This window comes from Littorina saxatilis, linkage group LG17 (genome assembly GCF_037325665.1).
Source record: "Littorina saxatilis isolate snail1 linkage group LG17, US_GU_Lsax_2.0, whole genome shotgun sequence".
NCBI lineage: Eukaryota > Metazoa > Mollusca > Gastropoda > Littorinimorpha > Littorinidae > Littorina > Littorina saxatilis.
The window spans coordinates 58098749-58119337 of NC_090261.1; the positions used below are offsets into that span (position 1 = coordinate 58098749).

General features: G+C 41.7%; 1 protein-coding gene across 1 annotated transcript in view; it reads left to right on the forward strand.

Annotated features, from left to right (window-relative positions):
- LOC138951832 (usherin-like) overlaps nucleotides 1-20589 on the forward strand; it is a 117197-nt gene that overhangs the window by 67214 nt on the left and 29394 nt on the right. Inside the window, exons 40-54 of the mRNA XM_070323392.1 lie at nucleotides 1485-1650; nucleotides 1904-2043; nucleotides 2323-2459; nucleotides 3648-3783; nucleotides 4983-5279; nucleotides 5409-5627; nucleotides 7424-7615; nucleotides 7995-8240; nucleotides 10368-10580; nucleotides 12975-13177; nucleotides 14347-14555; nucleotides 17061-17160; nucleotides 17787-17932; nucleotides 18628-18758; nucleotides 19994-20181. Coding sequence (XP_070179493.1) covers nucleotides 1485-1650; nucleotides 1904-2043; nucleotides 2323-2459; nucleotides 3648-3783; nucleotides 4983-5279; nucleotides 5409-5627; nucleotides 7424-7615; nucleotides 7995-8240; nucleotides 10368-10580; nucleotides 12975-13177; nucleotides 14347-14555; nucleotides 17061-17160; nucleotides 17787-17932; nucleotides 18628-18758; nucleotides 19994-20181 — 2723 coding nt within the window. The remainder of the gene's footprint in view (nucleotides 1-1484; nucleotides 1651-1903; nucleotides 2044-2322; nucleotides 2460-3647; nucleotides 3784-4982; nucleotides 5280-5408; nucleotides 5628-7423; nucleotides 7616-7994; nucleotides 8241-10367; nucleotides 10581-12974; nucleotides 13178-14346; nucleotides 14556-17060; nucleotides 17161-17786; nucleotides 17933-18627; nucleotides 18759-19993; nucleotides 20182-20589) is intronic.

Sequence of the window (20589 nt, forward strand, 5' to 3'; positions counted from 1 at the left end):
CCTGATGTGTATATGTTCAAGTCATCGTTTTTTCAGTTCCTGATGGAATGAAGCCCCCTGATATGTGTACATGTCCAAGACATCGTTTTTTACATTTAGTCAAGTTTTGAATAAATGTTTTAACGAAGAGGGGGAATCGAGACGAGGGTCGTGGTGTATGTGTGTGTGTGTGTGTGTCTGTCTGTGCGTGTGTGTGTGTAGAGCGATTCAGACTAAACTACTGGACCGATCTTTATGAAATTTTACATGAGAGTTTCTGGGAATGATATCCCCGGACGTTTTTTTCTTTTTTTCGATAAATGTTTTTGATGACGTCATATCCGGCTTTTTGTAAAAGTTGAGGCGACACTGTCACACCCTCATTTTTCAATCACATTGATTGAAATTTTGGCCAAGCAATCTTCGACGAAGGCCGGACTTCGGTATTGCATTTCAGCTTGGTGGCTTAAAAATTAATTGATGACTTTGGTCATTAAAAATCTGAAAATTGTAAAAAACAAAAAATGTTATAAAGCGATCCAAATTTACGTTTATCTTATTCCTCATCATTTCCTGATTCCAAAAACATATAAATATGTTATATTTGGATAAAAGAACAAGCTCTGAAAATTAAAAATAGAAAATTTATGATCAAAATTAAATTTTCCAAATCAATTTAAAAACACTTTCATCCTATTCCTTGTCGGTTCCTGATTCCAAAAACATATAGATATGATATGTTTGGATTAAAAACACGCTCAGAAAGTTAAAACGAACAGAGGTACAGAAAAGCGTGCTATCCTTCTCAGCGCAACTACTTCTTGTCAATTTCACTGCCTTTGCCACAAGCGGTGGACTGGCGATGCTACGAGTGTACGGTCTTGCGGAAAAAATGCAATGCGTTCAGTTTCATTCTGTGAGTTCGACTGAGCTTGACTAAATGTTTTATTTTCGCCTTACGCGACTTGTTTCAGCTTCCGATGGAATAAAGCCCCCTGATATGTGTACATGTCCAAGACCTCGTTTTGTTCAGCCCCCGATGGAATGAAGCACCCTGATATGTGTACATGTCCAAGACCTCGTTTTGTTCAACCCCCGATGGAATGAAGCACCCTGATATGTGTACATGTCCAAGACATCGTTTTGTTCAGCCCCCGATGGAATAAAGCACCCTGATATGTGTACATGTCCAAGACCTCGTTTTGTTCAACCCCCGATGGAATAAAGCCCCCTGATATGTGTACATGTCCAAGACCTCGTTTTGTTCAGCCCCCGATGGAATGAAGCACCCTGATATGTGTACATGTCCAAGACATCGTTTTGTTCAGCCCCCGATGGAATAAAGCACCCTGATATGTGTACATGTCCAAGTCATCGTTTTTTTCAGTTCCCGATGGTATGAAGCCCCCTGTTTTGTGTACATGTCCAAGACATCGTTTATTTCAGCTCCCGATGGAATGAAGCCCCCTGATATGTGTACATGTCCAAGACATCGTTTTTTTCAGCCCCCGATGGTATGAAGCCCCCTGAGGTTGTGTCCGACACGCCTGAGAGCATGACCGTGACGTGGGAGCCAGTGGGGCGTGTCAACGCGCGTATCAGCACACAGGAGCTGGAGCAAGTGTCCTACATTGTGCAGTTCCGGGGAAAGGAGGGTGACGTCATTGTTGAGTATGTCGTCATTTCCTCTTCAGTTAACAGAGTACATGTATGTAGCTTTGTTTAGCAGCGTATCTTTGTTTAATGGTGGATCAATAATTAAAAGTGTATCTTTGTTTAATGGTGGGTTTTGTGTTTAACCGTGTATCTTTGTTGAATGGTGGGTCATTGTTTAACCATTTGGCCCCACCACTACCTTTGGCTGCAAAAAAGCAGGTCTGAAATCTTCCACTTGAAATGTTTTCATGTTTATGATTTATTTCAGTGACTTTGGCCCCAGCACCACCTTTGCCCACAGAAAGGCAGGGCTGAAACCGTTCACCAGCTATCAGTTCCGTATCCAGGTGTCCAACAGCAAAGGCTCCACGCTGTCGCAATGGGTCACCAACACCACACAACAAGACAGTCAGTTTCTTTCTTAGTTCACAGGTAGAAAAATTATGAGAGAACATTTAAAAACAAGTGCTACATACATGTCTTGTGCGCTTTGACCTTCAAAAGTCCTCGAGACGCGTGCAATTTTTCTTTATAATCTTAAAACTTAATCAAATTTTGATAACATATTATCTAATAGACTGAGAATCGAGACGAGGGTGATGATGTAAGGTGTTTGCGTGAGTGCATTGGTGGTTTTAGTTCTATATTGGTATCAATTGTATTATACTTCTGTATATTTGTTTGCAGAACCATCTGGGGTGTCTTCACCCCGCATTGCTGAGGTTCTGAGTCGTACCATCGCTCTGACATGGTCGGTACCTACCAGCCCCAATGGCATCATCACGGAATACAAGATCTATCAGAATACGATACTGAGAGAGACTGTAAGCATGTTCTGGCATCTTCTTGCTTGTTATATCTCTATTAGGCCTGGGCGTAAGATCAATTTGCAATGATGACACAATCAACAGGGGGTTGTTGTGGTGGCGGTGAGGGTTGTTGTTTTTGTTGTTGTTCTTTTTCTTGTTCTTGTTCTTGTTGTTCTTCTTCTTCTCCTTGAAATATTTACCGTTATTTCTTTTCGAGTCCATCGGTTGGGTCATACAGCTTGCACAACCACTACAGCTTGCATAACCACTACAGCTTGCATAACCACTACAGCTAGCATAACCACTACAGCTAGCATAACCACTACAGCTTGCATAACCACTACAGCTTGCACAACCACTACAGCTAGCATAACCACTACAGCTAGCATAACCACTACAGCTAGCACAACCACTACAGCTAGCATAACCACTACAGCTAGCATAACCACTACAGCTTGCATAACCACTACAGCTTGCACAACCACTACAGCTAGCACAACCACTACAGCTAGCATAACCACTACAGCTTGCATAACCACTACAGCTAGCATAACCACTACAGCTAGCATAACCACTACAGCTAGCATAACCACTACAGCTAGCATAACCACTACAGCTTGCACAACCACTACAGTTAGCATAACTACTACAGCTAGCATAACCACTACAGCTTGAATAACCACTACAGCTAGCATAACCACTACAGCTTGCATAACCACTACAGCTTGCATAACCACTACAGGTTGCACAACCACTACAGCTAGCATAACCACTACAGCTTGCATAACCACTACAGCTTGCATAACCACTACAGCTTGCATAACCACTATGTACAGCTTGCATAACCACTCCAGCAAGCATAACCACTACAGCTAGCATAACCACTACAGCTTGCATAACCACTACAGCTAGCATTACCACTACAGCTAGCATAACCACTACAGCTTGCACAACCACTACAGCTAGCACAACCACTACAGCTAGCATAACCACTACAGCTCGCATAACCAGTATGTCTTGTTAATGAACTCGTCTTTCTTCGTTTACGTGACTTTAGTTCCTTATGTTTTATAAAAGTCTTTTCAGTCCCACTCACTGCAGTAGTGAAACTCGTACGTTTTGCCGGGTATGTGCGTGCTTGTGCATGTGGTCACTTAACCTAACCCTTGTGGAAAGTTCTTGTTTTCTGTTTATCATCCGCAGCTGTCAGGCAGCGTGAATAACTTTACTGTGGGAGAACTGACACCATATGAACAGTACACTTACCAAGTGGAGGCCTGTACCATAGCTGGCTGTACTCTCAGTGAAACTTCCAGCGCCACCCGCACGCTACAAGCAGGTATGAACACTTTAAGTTTTAATGTGTTTGTCAGTTTTTGAGTTTTGCTGTTGCTGGATTCTGAACATGATCTTTACACTGAATTTGTTTCTGCTTGTATCTGTTACATGTATGTGTTTGTCCTGGGTTTTATTCACACACGCTGTATTCTGCGCATGCTCTTCACATTAGATTTGGTTTTGCTTCTAGCTATGCATATTTGAGTTGATGTGCATTTATCAGTCGGAAATGAAAAGCTGACAAGCTATGTGTATTTCATTTCCAAAGATAGAATGCCTATGCTGTTTTGCAACAGTACAATGCATGAGTATTCTATTTGACATAATGTCTGGGCCACTGGGCTTGGTAGTTTATATAGAAATATGAATATGTCTGCAAGCGAGTGTTGAATGAAAAATCAACACACAATATAATTCAATTGGCAAAGGGTTGTAATGTGCATGTTCCTCAGCAGTAAATTTCTTTAAGTCCTGACATGCACTTTTGACACCATTCCAACAACTTCTCCTTTCAGTAAGAAAAAAAAGGTCATTGCTGCGACTATCTTGGGGACATTTCTTAGATACTAGATGATTACCCGCTTCGCCGGGTACCGGCTTCACCGGGAAGAAGTAGAGCCGAATACCAGGCTGCGCCTGGGACCGGGTGTACGCCGGCTTCGCCGGCGCACGAAGGAAAGAAGATAAACGCGCAAAACACTGGAGACCTTCTAAAAATAGTAACGTGCAGTGACCTTCTAAAAATAGTAACGTAGTAACGGGAATATGGATTGACGCCACACGGAGGAAGGGAGATAATCGCGGCTGAAAACACTGGAGAAGATAAGGAAGAGTTACTGGTAGTGGATCCAGACAAAAAACAACAAAATCGGTTCAGCGCGCACAGCGCTGCGCGCTGAGAGCACGTGTTGAAATATCTCATCGATGAGGTTGTGTCCGGGGTGTAGCTGAATACGGTGTCCAAATTTGAAAAAGATCCACCGAGAACTTTGGCCGTGCATCGCGAACAGACAGACAGACAGACAGACACTAGTCGTATATATATATAGAAGTCACAGCACCATTGTTTTTTCTTTCTTCGTTTTTCTCTCTCTGTCCATTTTAAAGGCAGTTAGGTCAAGGTTCTTGTGAATGTTTTGTTTGCCCTGAATTAAACGTTCCAAAAATTAAACCTTTCTTGTTTTGTTTTTCTCCTTTCAGTTGCGGATGGCATAGCAGCCCCACGGCTGAGAGTCCTAACTCCGGCCATGATAGAGGTGCAGTGGTCAGAACCCTTGGGCCCCAATGGCTTCATCTCACAGTACGTCATAGAACGCAGGCTAGCCACTGGAGGAGCCATCAGCACTGCTGGGACCTTTCAGCCATCAGACGCAAAGACCTTCATTGACGAGTCGACAGCTCTGTCGCCTTTCACCACCTACAGTTACAGGGTCAAGGTCGTGAATGGCGCAGGGACGGGAGAAGGACCTTGGGCGAATGTGACTACGTCTTCTTCGCGTAAGCTCGTCTTTGTTATCTCTGTGAACGTCAAAACGTTAACTTCATATATTTCTCTTTTTTTCGAAATCGTTCAAGATTCTTACTTTAATTTCATCCGTATATTGACAAGTGCTGTAATCTGTGCAGGTCCGGCAGGAGTTACTCCCCCAGTGCTGACGGTGCTGAACGCCACGTCATTGCAGGTGACGTGGTCAGAACCGCTGCAGAGCAACGGCGTCATAGAGTACTACGTGCTGGAGTGGGCAGACAGTCGTACGGAAATCCGCAACTTCACGCAGCTCACCATCGTTCTGAACGATCTTATTCCCTACACTGACTACTCGGTCAAGGTGGCTGCATGCACAGGTTAGCTTCGTGACACTTAGCTTCGTTCAGCCTGATATTAATTGGGCGAAGTCGACTTCGCGAAGCTCTTTGCACAAACGAAGCTTAGCCACTGGTTTTGGTAAAAAGACTTTGCGAAGCCTTTGCGACGGCCAATTCAGGCTGAATTATGGATGGTCTTTACACTACATATCGTTACAGTTATCTTCGTTACACTAGTTATGAATCGAATGATGATCACAGTGGTAAATGACATTGTCTGCCTCCGTGTTGCAATCTGAGCAACTATATGCCAAATAATGAATTCCGTTAAGGGTGGGGTGGTTAAGAGCTCTAGCTGAGAAAATGAAGTATGTCTTTTTCCTTGGATTAAAACCAGTATTTTATTGGTGTTTGTGTCATTTCTCTCTTACGTGTATTGGCAATGAACTTTTCTTCTTTTAAAGCTATTGTTCTGGTTGTGAATGAATGCATATGCGCTACTATGCTATCATTGAGGAACAAACAACAACTCCAATTATAAGTTCCCTCCACTGTATTGGGTAAAATCAATGATACAGTTATGATACATACACACATACACACACAATCATGAAAAAAAGATATCAGGGTTATGGATTCAAAACCGGGTACTCACAGGTTTGAAGACATGGAAAAACTGTTTGACAATCCCGTGCACAAACTAACACAATATTCTTACCCGGAGCCTATCAAAAATCGCTACCCGTGAGGTAGACAGAAAAAACACACACACAGTCCGTGAAATCACTGGCACACGATATCCACAGTACAAATACCGACAAACAGCTAGTGTGAAAGCGGAAAAAATACAGTCACAGTTCACAGTTAGGATTCTGACCAGATTGCGGCAACCGTCTGATCTATTTGCTAAATACTAATTATATCTTAATTAAATAGGTTCTCCTGAACATGGCTAGCTTAACTCAACTAGATCACACACACACAAAACAACCGATATGTCCTTCACTTGAAAAAGTAGCGGTGTACTTAATCCTCCGACTGGCTATCTCGACCTAACCAGTTCACTTCGTCCCGTGACCTTTCTGGGTTCAACTATACGGACTTTCCTGTAACCTCGCCGCTAGCTTCGTGAAAGTCCCGTCGAACTTCAGCTAAACTGATCCAGAGAAATAAGATATTCGGCGGCTTCTCAGATGATTCTTCTTTCCCAGCATCTGGCCGCAATCCTCCTCTCATGGACAGGTTACTAGACGTACTGCACAAACATGAAGAGCGGACATCTTGTTTTTACAATCTGTCCTCTACGAACTAGTTTCTGCAATGTAAATCGGTTCAGCTTACGCTATATATATATACAAAATATCGATATTCGAATGCCTATTAAAGTTACCTGTTAAAGTGCTTTGACGATCGCGTCTCAGAAAACACAAGTTAGGGCTGGAACCTTTTCCTGCATTCTCTCTGGGCATTTTCTTCTCCCGCGCGATTAACATCGAGACCTTTCTCCTCGATGGATAGTCGTCAAGTGTGCTTCTAAACTAGCTACGATTCCCGAAGTTAACTGTTCGCTGGTTTATGAGCTCTGTTCACTCCGTGCAACACACATTTCCACGTGTATCTTGTTGGCTTTCGTGAATCGTGAAGGATACAAATGCTAACTCGGCCTGACTCAGCTGTTAGCCGTTTGATTTCCTTCACACTGGTACGTTTTTAACATTTCAAGAAGAAAATGTAATGTTGATTTTTGTATGAATTAGTTTTATTAAATACAGCTGACATAAGAAATGTTGTTGTTTTTGTGTGTGCCTGACCACTTTCTTGACTTGCTACCACAGCGGGGGGCTGCACAGAGAGTACATCAGCCACTGCCAGAACTTTGCCTGCTATTCCATCAGGCCAGGCCCCTCCCACTGCAACTGCCATTTCCCAGTCTGCTGTGTCCGTGTCGTGGTCACCTCCCTCCGGTCCTAATGGCCCCAATCTACAATTTGAACTGGCTCGTAAAAAGATCAGACAACCTCTAGAACGTGAGTATAGTTATGATTATTTTAAGAACGCCGAATTCTGAGAACATCACTCATCAAAAGGAAGGAAATCTGAAATAGGAAGAAAATTATAGGCATTATGAACAGATAATCTGAGGAAGCATGGCAAACAAAGGGTAAAACTATTAAGGGGGGTGCAAACATGTATACGCTAACGAGACGCAACCTCTTGTGTGTATGTGTGTGTGTGTGTGTGTGTGAGTGTGTGTGTGTGTGTGTGTGTGTGTGTGTGTGTATTTCTGTTGATAAATATATGTGCGCATGCCAACCAATGGTAAGCTTAAACAAAAACAGCCACTATGTTTGTGTTTACACTCTTCAACTCTTTTTAATCTTTGTGACTTCTTATTCCGTTGTTCAGCGACAGTGACAGGACCAGGGACATACCAGAGCATCTACTCAGGAACTGAAGCGTTTTATGAGGACAGAAACCTAACGATGTTCACAACCTATGTGTATCGTGTTTCGGCCTTCAACAGTATTGGTCAAACCAGCAGCGAAGATTCGCCAGAGGTGACCACATTTGGAGGATTCCCTCGAAGAGCCCCAAGGGTCACTGCTACTGCTCTGAGTCACACGGAGATATTTGTCAACTGGACCCTGCCTGGTAAGGATTAAGGTGTATTTTCTTGGTACCCTCTGCAGTGCTGGATCTATGGGTGTTTCCTGGGTTCCAGAACCACCACCACCTCCCCCACCCCCACCCCTCCCTCTCATCCAACAAATGTATCATCCTCAAGAAGAGACCAAAAATACCCTTTTCAAATGCTTATTTTCAACAGCAGCTGGGTGGCAAGCCCCAATCCCCCCCCCCCCCCCCCCCCTCAGTCCCCCGACCCCCGCCGGGCCAGCTCACTTATTTTGAGCTGTGCCTTGATGAGTTTCTTGGCATTGTGAAAGAATATGTTTTAATTCCTTTGTTACTAAAAACTATTTTTGTGATTTTGTTCTCAACTTTTCTGATTGTGTTTCTAAACACTATGATCTCAGTGCCCCCCCCCCCCCCCCCCCAAAAAAAAAAGTAGGGGAAAAAACAGAAGAAAAAAACACAAGAAATAAGTGTGGTTGAGTTATATGCAAAAAACTCAGGGTAGAGAAGTATTTTGACCTCCCCGGTACCTTAAATGCTTTCTGCATTTTTCAAGAAAAATGCGTTTTGTCTTTAAATGTGTTTGCTGAAACAAATTTCTGCCACAACAGTTCATCATTTTATCATGATGCCACATTCACTATATTACAAGCCTATTGGTAGTGGCAGTCTTGTCTTGCTGTGATAAATTGCTCATAGTGAATTTTTCACTGTTTATGCAAACCATTTACAGTTATACGATTCAACTGTAATTTAATTAAGAATGTGACTGTTTTAATCCTTTGACTGCCCCAGACATTTTGCTACAAAAATGGACAATAAAATTAAAACGTGCAAGGCTTAAAGGCACAGTAAGCCCCCCGTAAACCATCACAGATACGGTCAGGCTTTTACACACAGTACAAACACCCTTTCATTTAAACACTCACCGATTGAGAACATCCTAGGTGCCCTCCGTAAAGAGCGAACAATTTTCAAAGAATTTATTTTTGCGTGGTTTATCTTACCCCTGAGCCATTGTGAACCCGTGTGATCCAGTTTCCCTTTTTCACAATGTAGTCGTCAGTTAGCCTTATTTGAATGCGACTCGATGTGAGCTTATTTACAATAGCACGTTTTTATGCACGAAACAAACGGCTGTGGTTCACAAGAACTCTAGCGATGGCTTTTGACTGTTGAGAGGAACGGCGATATGCACTGACTGATAAACCGTCGTCTGCTAAGACCATTGCGTGACCCTGCTTCCGGGCTTTTCTTTTTTCAAACTTTCACAACTTCGAATTGCACTGATCTTGTCTTGATGAAAAAAGAATTCTTTTATGATTAAAGAATTTTTGTGTAACAAGCTAGATTTTAAAAATTAGGTCTAGCGCAAAAACGCACCACGGTCCAAAAACATTCTGATAATCATCGATCCACGGCTGTCGCCAGTTTAAGGGAAGTAACTCATTTTTGACCTGAGTTCAGGATGGGTCCAAAAAGTGTTCGAGACAATCTGCAAAATTAATTCTTTAAAAATTGCTCGCTCTTTACGTAGGGCACCTAGGATGTTCCCGTTTGGTGAGCGTTCAAATGGAAGGGTGTTTGTACTGTGTGTAAAAGCCTGACAGTATCTGTGATGGTTTACGGGAAGCCTACTGTCCGGGCGTGATTTCCGGGATATTCATAACAGCCGTCCAGCACCAAAACGAGGCGCCATTGTTCTTCAGGGCCAAGTCCACGAAAATAAATTCTTTGAAAATTTCTCACGCTCGACAGAAAGCAGCCAGGATGTTCCCGTTCGGTGAGCGTTTAAATGGAAGTATGCGTGTACTGTTGTATGTAGACGCTCGGGGAGCTCTGTGATGGTTTACGGGAGGCTTACTGTGCCTTTAACAATTAAACCAACTCTGATAAAAAGGTCTCCAAGGGAGACAATCGTCTTGCTGCACTTCAAAGGGCAATATACAGCGATTGTTTCCCTTGTCAGAGTATGGATTTTTTCATCATCGCAATTAGACGTACCTCATGGCCGTCATTCTGTTAACGACAACTTCACTGTGTGTCAGCATCGGTCTCGAATAGCAATATCAGCTGAAGAGACGATAACACATAACAACCAACCAACCAACCAACCAACCAACCAACCATTGTGTGTCTGACTAGATCCCGCGGATCTTCAAGGAGATATCCAATTCATGAACCTGACGGCACAGTCCATGCAGAGCTCTGTGACGGCAAACCCTGCAGTGGGGTCAGACAGTTTCACCATGCAGAACCTCTCAGCCAGCACTCGCTACAACATCTCTCTCTCAGTCACCATCTTCGGCGGGGCTTCCATCACCAGCGAACCGATGAACATCACCACTCAGGATGGAGGTAATGTGTGACATAATAATAATAATAATAATAATAATAATAATAATAAAACATTCTTTTATAGCGCTGTTCACCGCCAAATGGCAGTCTCATGGCGCTTTACATTAGACATTAACATTCAACATTTTACATATAAAGAGTTTCCTCGTAGGAAATAACATACAAGCATTAAAAAAAAAAAAAATTCATAGACAACGACCACGTATAGTTATATAAGATAATCTAGAAAAATTGTTTTTAAAAAGATGAAAATACATAAGATAAGTAATAGACACATAGTTACACATAAAAAGTCTGACAATAAAACAGAACTTACATAAAAGCGTACAGATCTAAAACAGAACGAAGATGTAACACAGACTGTGGGGCAACAAATTAAACAACTAACAACAGACATACTGTATTATAATAATACATTAGGACTTTTAAACCCAATACACAACCCATGATGTTGTAAATCAAAGCCTGTCGCGATATAACCTTCGTGGTTGAAAACGACGTTAAACACCAAATAAAGATATACAAGATATTTATTTATTCACCAATTTTGCAAAAGGATTTCATCTTGGCACGGCACGGTAAAAATAAAATAAAAACCAACCAGACACATATGCAGACACACATCACCATGCATGCATACATACGTACATTACACTGTCATGCACACACAGACACAACTCACACACACACACACACACACACACACACACACACACACACACACACACACACACACACACACACACACACACACACACACACACACACAATTATTTACATTCTCACACATAACCAGCCACATATCTACATCACAAATTCACATCGTCGCCTTGTAAACGTAAAAACCATATCAGTTTAAAAGGGGTGCCAGTAATATCAATACAACATTAGTGAATACTAGAACAATACCTAAAATTTATAATCCATTTAAAAGTAAGTAGTACATGTAATTATTATCATTTAGTCAGATCATCACATAAAATTATATAATCATGATCTAGCCAGTTAAGACAGTTTAAAACAACAGTATTAACAGACTATCACAGATCTACTCAAGCACCTGAACTTAGAGTCGCATTGCACAAAACTACTACCATCACAGAACTACTCCAGCACCTAAAAAATAAGGACCATTCCACATTGCACATATTTCCACTATCACAAGTTATGAGAACAGTAATGGAATGCAGTGAAAGGACTAAGTAACAAAAGAACCCCCCCCCCCCCCCCCCAATCCTATAACTACAGTATATTACAACGTCTTCACTACAGGAGTTGTCAGTACAGCATGGGGGATGAAGCTAGAGCGAAAGCGACTAGTTCTGGCTTTCAAAGCTCTGTAGCGCCTACCAGATGGAAGAGGCTCGAAGAAGTGGTTTGCCGGGTGGGAGGGGTCGCGAACAATCTTTCCTGCTTTTCGACCTGAGCGCAACTCAAAGATAGAGGCAACGGAAGGGAAGTCACAGCCCGCGATTTTGGAGGCTGTCCGCACAATGCTCTCCAGTAGCTGTTTCTCTTTCTCAGTGGTGCTACCATACCAGACCGTGATAGAAAAACACAGGGTGCTCTCAACGACTGCGCGATAGAACTGCGCCATGATTTGCTGTGACATACGGAACTTGCGCAACTGTCTCAGGAAGTGCAGCCGCTGCTGGCACTTCTTAATGATGGACGTGGTGTTCCCGTCCCATTTCAGGTCTTCAGAGATCAGTGTGCCGAGAAATTTGAATGAAGAGACCTGTTCTACAGCTTCCCCATTTATTTCAAGGGGCAAGATGGGGTCTTTCTTTCGTCGAGGGTCGATAACGACTTCTTTTGTTTTAAGAACGTTTAGCTCGAGATCATTTTCAGAGCACCACTCAACCACTCTTTGAACCTCCCCCCGGTAAGCGTCCTCATTGGAGTCAGAAATCAGGCCTTCAATGGTGGTGTCGTCTGAGAATTTGATTATGTATGTGGATGGGTGAGCGGAGGTGCAGTCGTTGGTGAAAAGGGTGAAGAGTAGAGGGGACAGAACACAATCAAAGATCCCCCTAAATCGGAGTATGGTTGCCAAAATTGCGGGATAAATACGGCCATACGTGTAAAATTCGACGCCAAAAAAACACAGTGTACGTGAGAGCTTCAGCCATCTGGATCAGAGATTTTTTTTAGTTGGAATGTTTCAACAAAAACATTGTGCAGTGATTGTAATTCGTATTTGAAATGGCAGTCGAGTCTCTACACTAGGTCATCTTTTTGTTTTCAATTAAAAGTAAAATTTTCCCTTATGTGGGAGAAGTAAACATTTCTTTCTTCTACCCTCATCCTGCTGTCTTAATATTCCAGTGTTAGGAGGCTTTAAGTGATTGAAGGTTTATTGATTGATTGATTTTATTGATTATTTTGTTACAGCTCCTGAAGGAATTCCAGCACCAGTACTGTCCGTCGTGAGTAACACTGCCCTGCGTGTGACCTGGATTATGCCTGAACGACCTAACGGGGAGATCACCGCGTACAACATCATCGTCAATGGGGAGACAATCCCAACAGGGTCCACGCTACCTGGGTCACAAATCTTGGAGGACTTGAAGCCGTATACTGTGTATGATGTAAAGGTGAGACATTTAAGAGATTCATGTTCATAAATCCCTGCGCCTTGAATATGTGCGCGATAGAAATTGCATAAAATAAAAATAAAAAATAAAAACAATAAATCCCTGCGCTTAGAACTGTACCCACGGAATACGCGCGATATAAGCCTCATATTGATTGATATTGATTGATACGTGAACCTATGTTTTATGTTTTATGTGTGTTGTCCCTTTGTCCAATTGTTGTTATAATCGTTTACAGGCAGGCAGGGTGTGCCGAAGAAAACTTTCCATTTTTATGTAACATTTTAATGGACAATAAAGTGTTGTTATTGTTATTGTTATTTTGTTTTGGAATCTGTTCTTTTTCCATGACTCATACCAATAGTCCTTGATTGTTTCTGCCATATTAATTGTGAACTACGCCTGCACTTTTAGTCTGCCATCTGATTGCAATACAGCGGAACCTGCCTATAACGACCACCTCAGGGACCGACCTGCAGTACCCAATATTGCTAATTCTCTGGAAATTTTGTATTTACTGTGAAGAAATTACAAAAGTATTTGTCTCAGTTTTGGCTGTTCCATATCCCTCCCTCTGATTATTATTTCTTCTTGTTCACGCTTTTCTTGTACTTTTCATTATTTCTTTCAAAAAGTCTTTAGTCACTTGCTCAACTAAATTCTGGGATAATTACATTTTCATATATTTTTGTTTGTTTTTAAATTTAGGTGTTTTTGTTTTTGAATTGGGGAAGCAATAAAGAGGTCGTCGATATCAAAACTGATATCGACGGAAATGTCGTCGATATCACTTTTGCACCGAGCTCAATTTTGCCCAATTGACCAATGGAAATCCACGTAACATATGAAATAGCAATATTGGTCGTTATAGACAGGTTATTGTAATGGAAAGTTGAATTACACAGACAAAAAACACTCTTCGGCAATCCTTTGAGTGGTCGTTATTGGGCAGGTGGTCGTTATCAAGAGTTGGTCCCCAGGACAGATTCGACCCTTTTCATATCCACTGCATTTTATTAAAATAACAATTAAATCGATAGATCAAGGTCCTAGTGAATGTTTCATTTTGTCTATGATTATGTTCCATTAACTTACTCTTCTTGTTGTAAGATTCGTTACAATGTCTGTCCTCTTTGAAAGCACTAAGCTTACCATTTCTTTTCACATAGGTGGAAGCATGTACGGTATTCAAGTGCTCTCAGAGTGAGAGTACGTTGGGCACCACACAAGAGGCGCCCCCTGGGGCAATTGCCACCCCTGTGTTGACGGCGTTAAACTCCACGGCCGTACAGATCGACTGGCAAGCCCCCACTCAGCCCAACGGAATCATCCTCAGATACGACGTATTGAGAAAGGCTATGCAGAGCTGTTCTCTGGTGTGAGTTTGGGATGAAGGGGGTATTCTTTTTACATTTAGTCAAGTTATGACTAAATGTTTTAACATAGAGGGGGAATCGAGACGAGGGCCGTGGTGTATGTGTGTGTGTGTGTGTGTGTATGTGTGTGTGTGTGTGTGTGCGTGCGTGCGTGTAGAGCGATTCAGACCAAACTACTGGACCGATCTTTATGAAATTTGACATGAGAGTTCCTGGGTATGATATCCCCATACGTTTTTTTCATTTTTTTGATAAATGTCTTTGATGACATTTAGTCAAGTTATGACTAAATGTTTTAACATAGAGGGGGGAATCGAGACGAGGGTCATGGTGTATGTGTGTGTGTGTGTATGTGTGTGTGTGTGTGCGTGCGTGTGTGTAGAGCGATTCAGACCAAACTACTGGACCGATCTTTATGAAATTTGACATGAGAGTTCCTGGGTATGATATCCACATACGTTTTTTTCATTTTTTTGATAAATGTCTTTGATGACGTCATATCCGGCTTTTCGTGAAAGTTGAGGCGGCACTGTCACGCCCTCATTTTTCAACCAAATTGGTTGAAAGTTTGGTCAGGTAATGTTCGACGAAGCCCGGACTACGGTATTGCATTTCAGCGTGGTGGCTTAAAAATTAATTAATGACTTTGGTCATTAAAAATCTGAAAATTGTAAAAAAAAATATGGTTTTTATAAAACGATCCAAATTTACGTTTATCTTATTTTCCATCATTTGCTGATTCCAAAAACATATAAATATGTTATATTCGGATTAAAAACAAGCTCTGAAAATTAAATATATAAAAAAAATTATCAAAATTAAATTTTCGAAATCAATTTAAAAATACTTTCATCTTATTCCTTGTCAGTTCCTGATTCCAAAAACATATAGATATGATATGTTTGGATTAAAAACACGCTCAGAAAGTTAAAACGAAGAGAGGTACAGAAAAGCGTGCTATCCTTCCCAGCGCAACTACTACCCCGCTCTTCTTGTCAATTTCACTGCCTATGCCGTGAGCGGTGGACTGACGATGCTACGAGTATACGGTCTTGCTGCGTTGCATTGCGTTCAGTTTCATTCTGTGACTTCGACAGCTACTTGACTAAATGTTGTATTTTCGCCTTACGCGACTTGACGAGGGTCGTGGTGTATGTGCGTGCGTGCGTGTGTGTGTATGTGTCTGTGTGTGTGTGTGTGTCTGTCTGTCTGTCTGTCTGTCTGTCTGTCTGTCTGTCTGTGCGTGTGTGTGTAGAGCGATACAGAGTAAACTACTGGACCGATCTTTATGAAATTTTACATGAGAGTTCCTGGGTATGATATCCTCAGACATTTTTTTTCATTTTTTCGATAAATGTCTTTGATGACGTCATATCCGGCTTTTTATAAAAGTTGAGGCGGCACTGTCACACCCTCACTTTTCAATCAAATTGATTGAAATTTTGGCCAAGCAATCTTAGACGAAGGTCGGACTTCGGTATTGCATATCAGCTTGGAGGCTTAAACATTAATTAATGACTTTGGTCATTAAAAATCTGAAAATTGTAATTAAAATTATTTTTTTATACAATGATCCATAATTACGTTTATCTTATTCTTCATTATTTTCTGATTCCAAAAACATATAAATTATGTTATATTTGGAATAAAAACAAGATCTGAAAATTAAAAATATAAAAATTATGATTTAAATAAAATGTCCGAAATCGATTTAAAAACAATTTCATCTTATTCCTTGTCGGTTCCTGATTCCAAAAATATAATAGATATGATACGTTTGGATTAAAAACACGCTCAGAAAGTTAAAACCAAGAGAGGTACAGAAAAGCGTGCTATGCAGCACAGCGCAACCACTACCGCACTAAACAGGCTCGTTAATTTCACTGCCTTTTGCACGAGCGGCGGACTACGGTCATTGTGAAAAAATGCAGTGCGTTCAGTTTCATTCTGTGAGTTCCACAGCTTGACTAAATGTAGTAATTTCGCCTTACGCGACTTGTTCTTTGCTCAATGTTTCAAACTTCAACGATCTTTTACGTGTATGACCGTTTTTACTCCGCCATTCAGGCAGCCATACGCCGCTTTCGGGGGAGCGGACGGGGGTATGAGATTGGATCTTGTATGTACTCTGTTGTAAAGATCTCAACAACAACAAATCGGAGAAAATCAGGTCTGAAAAGTGATATTGGAATGAATATTAATGTACAGATGTCATGAACAAACAAACAAACACATCTAAGAAAGCAGTCTTCAAACAAGGAGGGGGGGGGGGGGGCGTGAAATCAGGGGAAAGTCAACGACTTTGAAGGGGGAGCCCGTTATATTTAAGTCAACTATTGTTCAATCAAACAAGAAAAATGTGTATTTTTTAATCGTTAACAGGCAGAATAGATGCGTCTAAGAAAATTTCGATTTCAACGTATGCATTTTAATGGACAATAAAATGTTGTTATTGTTATTGCTATTTGAACTGTTTGCCAAACGTTCCTTATTCCTTATGTTGACAGCCCTACACCGGAGGTGAGCCCAGAAGACGGCAAGTGTACCTACGTCGAGTGCAGTGTCTTGGAGAGACAGTGTGGGGCCTCCTGCTACTCTGGTGCCAAGGTAAAAATACCTTTCCTGTGGTACTTCTTTTGTATACCAACACTCCTAGAATTACAAATGTGAGTGCACTTAGTGTTGTAAATTAAACAGTGTTAAGGAGAACTCCAAGACAGTGAGGGAGTATTCAGAAGGGTCAGACTTTATACAGGACTGAAGGACACTGGAAAGATAGGAAAACAATAATTATTTTTTTAAATGACAACCAGCGAAGATAGTAAATTAACACCTTAAATTGCTTAGGCCCAAAAAAAATAGTCTGTTTACGGTAACCCGACCGACCCTATTTTTTTCGCGCGACCCTAGACTTTTTTTTGGCATTTGGGGAAAAAAAAACACCAAAATAACGTAAAAAAAAAGAAGAAAAAAAATCCCGACCTACCGACCCTATTTTTTGGGCCTATGTTACCGTAAACAGACCTATTTTTTTTGGCCTTATGGTAAGTTTTAAGTACAAGCTTCATAAAACAGATGTAAACAACTGCCCTTTAACCTGAATATATATGCGAGCAGATGTAAATTAATAACTTTTCACTTTTGAAATGTTTAGTGGTGAAAAATACTGTAGCATCAAATATTCGTGTAGTGTAGATGCTAGTAACTACCCTTTCACTTTCGTACATTTGCAGACTTGCTGTGATGGAGTTTCGCATGACATCAAGAGCGGTTACGACTGTTGCGGAACGAGTTACCTGGTCAAACCGTCTGCAGATTCTGTGTGTTGTGGGGGGAAATTCTATGAAGCCCAGCCAAACTACCAATGCTGTGGCAGAAGGTGTGGTAGAACTTTCAGCTGTTTTTCTCTCTGTAAGATTGAGTTTGTTGCCCGATTGACTTTTTTAGCTTTCTGTTTTCTGCCATATAAATATAAGATTAACATCTAGCTCATAAAGGTCTGAATCGAAATATAGGTAACAAGAATCAGACTAGCGTCTAACGATTTCATGTTGGTCTCAGACACAATGACCACATTACTACATGCAATGAAAGAACACCAAACGTGTCCCCACATTTTAGGCGACCTTTCACGACAGGTCTTTTTTGTCTCAAATAAACAAAGGGAAAACAGAGAATGTCCTTTAGTGGGGGAGTCCTTTCGTCGGAGACACCTAGCTCACATCGCATCTAACACTGAGTGTACTTAGGCCAAAAAAAAAATAGGTCTGTTTACGGTAACCCGACCGACCCTAGTTTTTTCGCGCGACCCTAGACTTTTTTTGGCATTTGGGAATAAAAACTAAAAAATAAAAAAAAATCTTGTTTTTTTGGCAAAATAACGTAAAAATATGGTTTTTTCGAAAAAAAAAAAAAAAATTCCAACCTACCGACCCTATTTTTTTGGCCTATGTTACCGTAAACAGACCTTTTTTTTTTGGCCTTAGACAAATACAGAGGGTCACGTGAGCATGTACGAATCGATAGATACTAGCGTTGTGCTTTACTCACCTGGTTTGGTTTTTACCTGGACAGATACCTGCAGGTTCTTCCAGGCGAAACGTGCTGTGTTTCCCCCGTGGAGGATCGCGTGGCTGTGGGCATGGGGGACAGCTGTTGTGCCGCAGTCCCATACTCTTCTACAGGATCACAGATCTGCTGTTCGGGTAAGCTTTGCTTTGATTGATAAAATGATTAGTATGTTGTTTCACAGCATGTGAAGTGCAGAACGGTTCAAGACAAGGAAGAAGACACGTGGAACACAATGTAACTTTCAGCCATTTGTATTCCAGCAGAATGCGTCCCCTTACATGCAAGAGTTGTTGCCCTTTAAGCTATAAGGTACAATCAACATTTACCACAGCATGCATACAGTCTTACTGTAGACAGGGGTTGAAGAGGAGTAACTCCCAAAAGTTCAATCAATATGAGGCTTATATCGCGCGTATTCCGTGGGTACGGTTCTAAGCGCAGGGATTTTTTTTTACTTTTTTTATTTTTTTTATGCAATTTATATCGCGCACATGTTCAAGGCGCAGGGATTTATTTATGCCGTGTGAGATGGAATTTTTTTACACAATACATCACGCATTCACATCGGCCAGCAGATCGCAGCCATTTCGGCGCATATCCTACTTTTCACGGCCTATTATTCCAAGTCACACGGGTATTTTGGTGGACATTTGTATCTATGCCTATACAATTTTGCCAGAAAAGACCCTTTTGTCAATCGTGGGATCTTTAACGTGCACACCCCAATGTAGTGTACACGAAGGGACCTCGGTTTTTCGTCTGATCCGAAAGACTAGCACTTGAACCCACCACTTAGGTTAGGAAAGGGGGGAGAAAATTGCTAACGCCCTGACCCAGGGTCGAACTCGCAACCTCTCGCTTCCGAGCGCAAGTGCGTTACCACTCGGCCACCCAGTCCACGTGTCAGTTTAAATGCAGGTATCGTTTTGAAGGTTGATGTAAACCATGCAAGGCTCTCAGAACGTCCACAAGTCAGCGTCACATTGAAATGATCGCCCCAAAAATCTTGTGTCAGCGAGGAATGGGCGTTCTCAAAATAAGAATATGAACCTCCTGGCCTTCGGACCCGTTAACGTTCCACTGAGGACCTCCTGTACATGGAAGTTGCGAGTTCCGGTACCCTCCTCCAGGTAAAGCGTCTGTGGGGAGCCGTGTGCATTAAACTGCAATGTTGTTAACCTAAACAACAAAGTGACTGTGGGGAGATGAACAAAGTTAAAAAAAAAATAAAAAAATAAAAATAAAAAAAATCTGTACTCAACGTTACAAGGACAGCACAGTACAATACGAATTTTCGCTCATAAAAGCTTCATCAGGATCACGAACAAACCAACACACACATACTGCAATGTTGTTGTTTTTCTCTCAGATGTGCTGGTGGGTGGCTACGGACGACAATGCTGTGGCGGTGCCGTTGTAACAGAAACGTCTGTTTGCTGTGGCAATGCTACTGCAGGCAAGGTGTACCTGTCTCAGACCGATCACTCGTGCTGTGGCCAGGTGTACTCTGCCAATGCCACCTCCCTCTGTTGTCATAGTGACACAGGACACACTAAGGTAACGTCCATCTTCCTGAATAGATTATGTTTCGCATCGTGAGATTTTGTTATGCTGGTGTTGAGCTTACTTTCTTTCCATACGTAGGGCGGTATGTTATTCAGTGTATATGTCAGGGCTGGATCTTAGCCCCCTTCCACATCCACCCCCCCCCCCCCCCACCCCCATAAAAAACACAAGAATCCGGGTCAGCCCTTGTACCCCTGCCTACTGTAGGAAGCCCTCAACGCTCATTAATTAATTAATTTATTTGTTTCTTTATGGTTTCATTTTTCATTGCTCATTTTTCTTTTGGATTTATCTCCCTTTCCCCCTTCTTTTGCACTTGGAGGACATCCTCGCCATCTTCTCTGATAAGTCGTTTTCATATTTGTATTGTTGTTTTCATTTGTTTAACCTGTTGAAGAC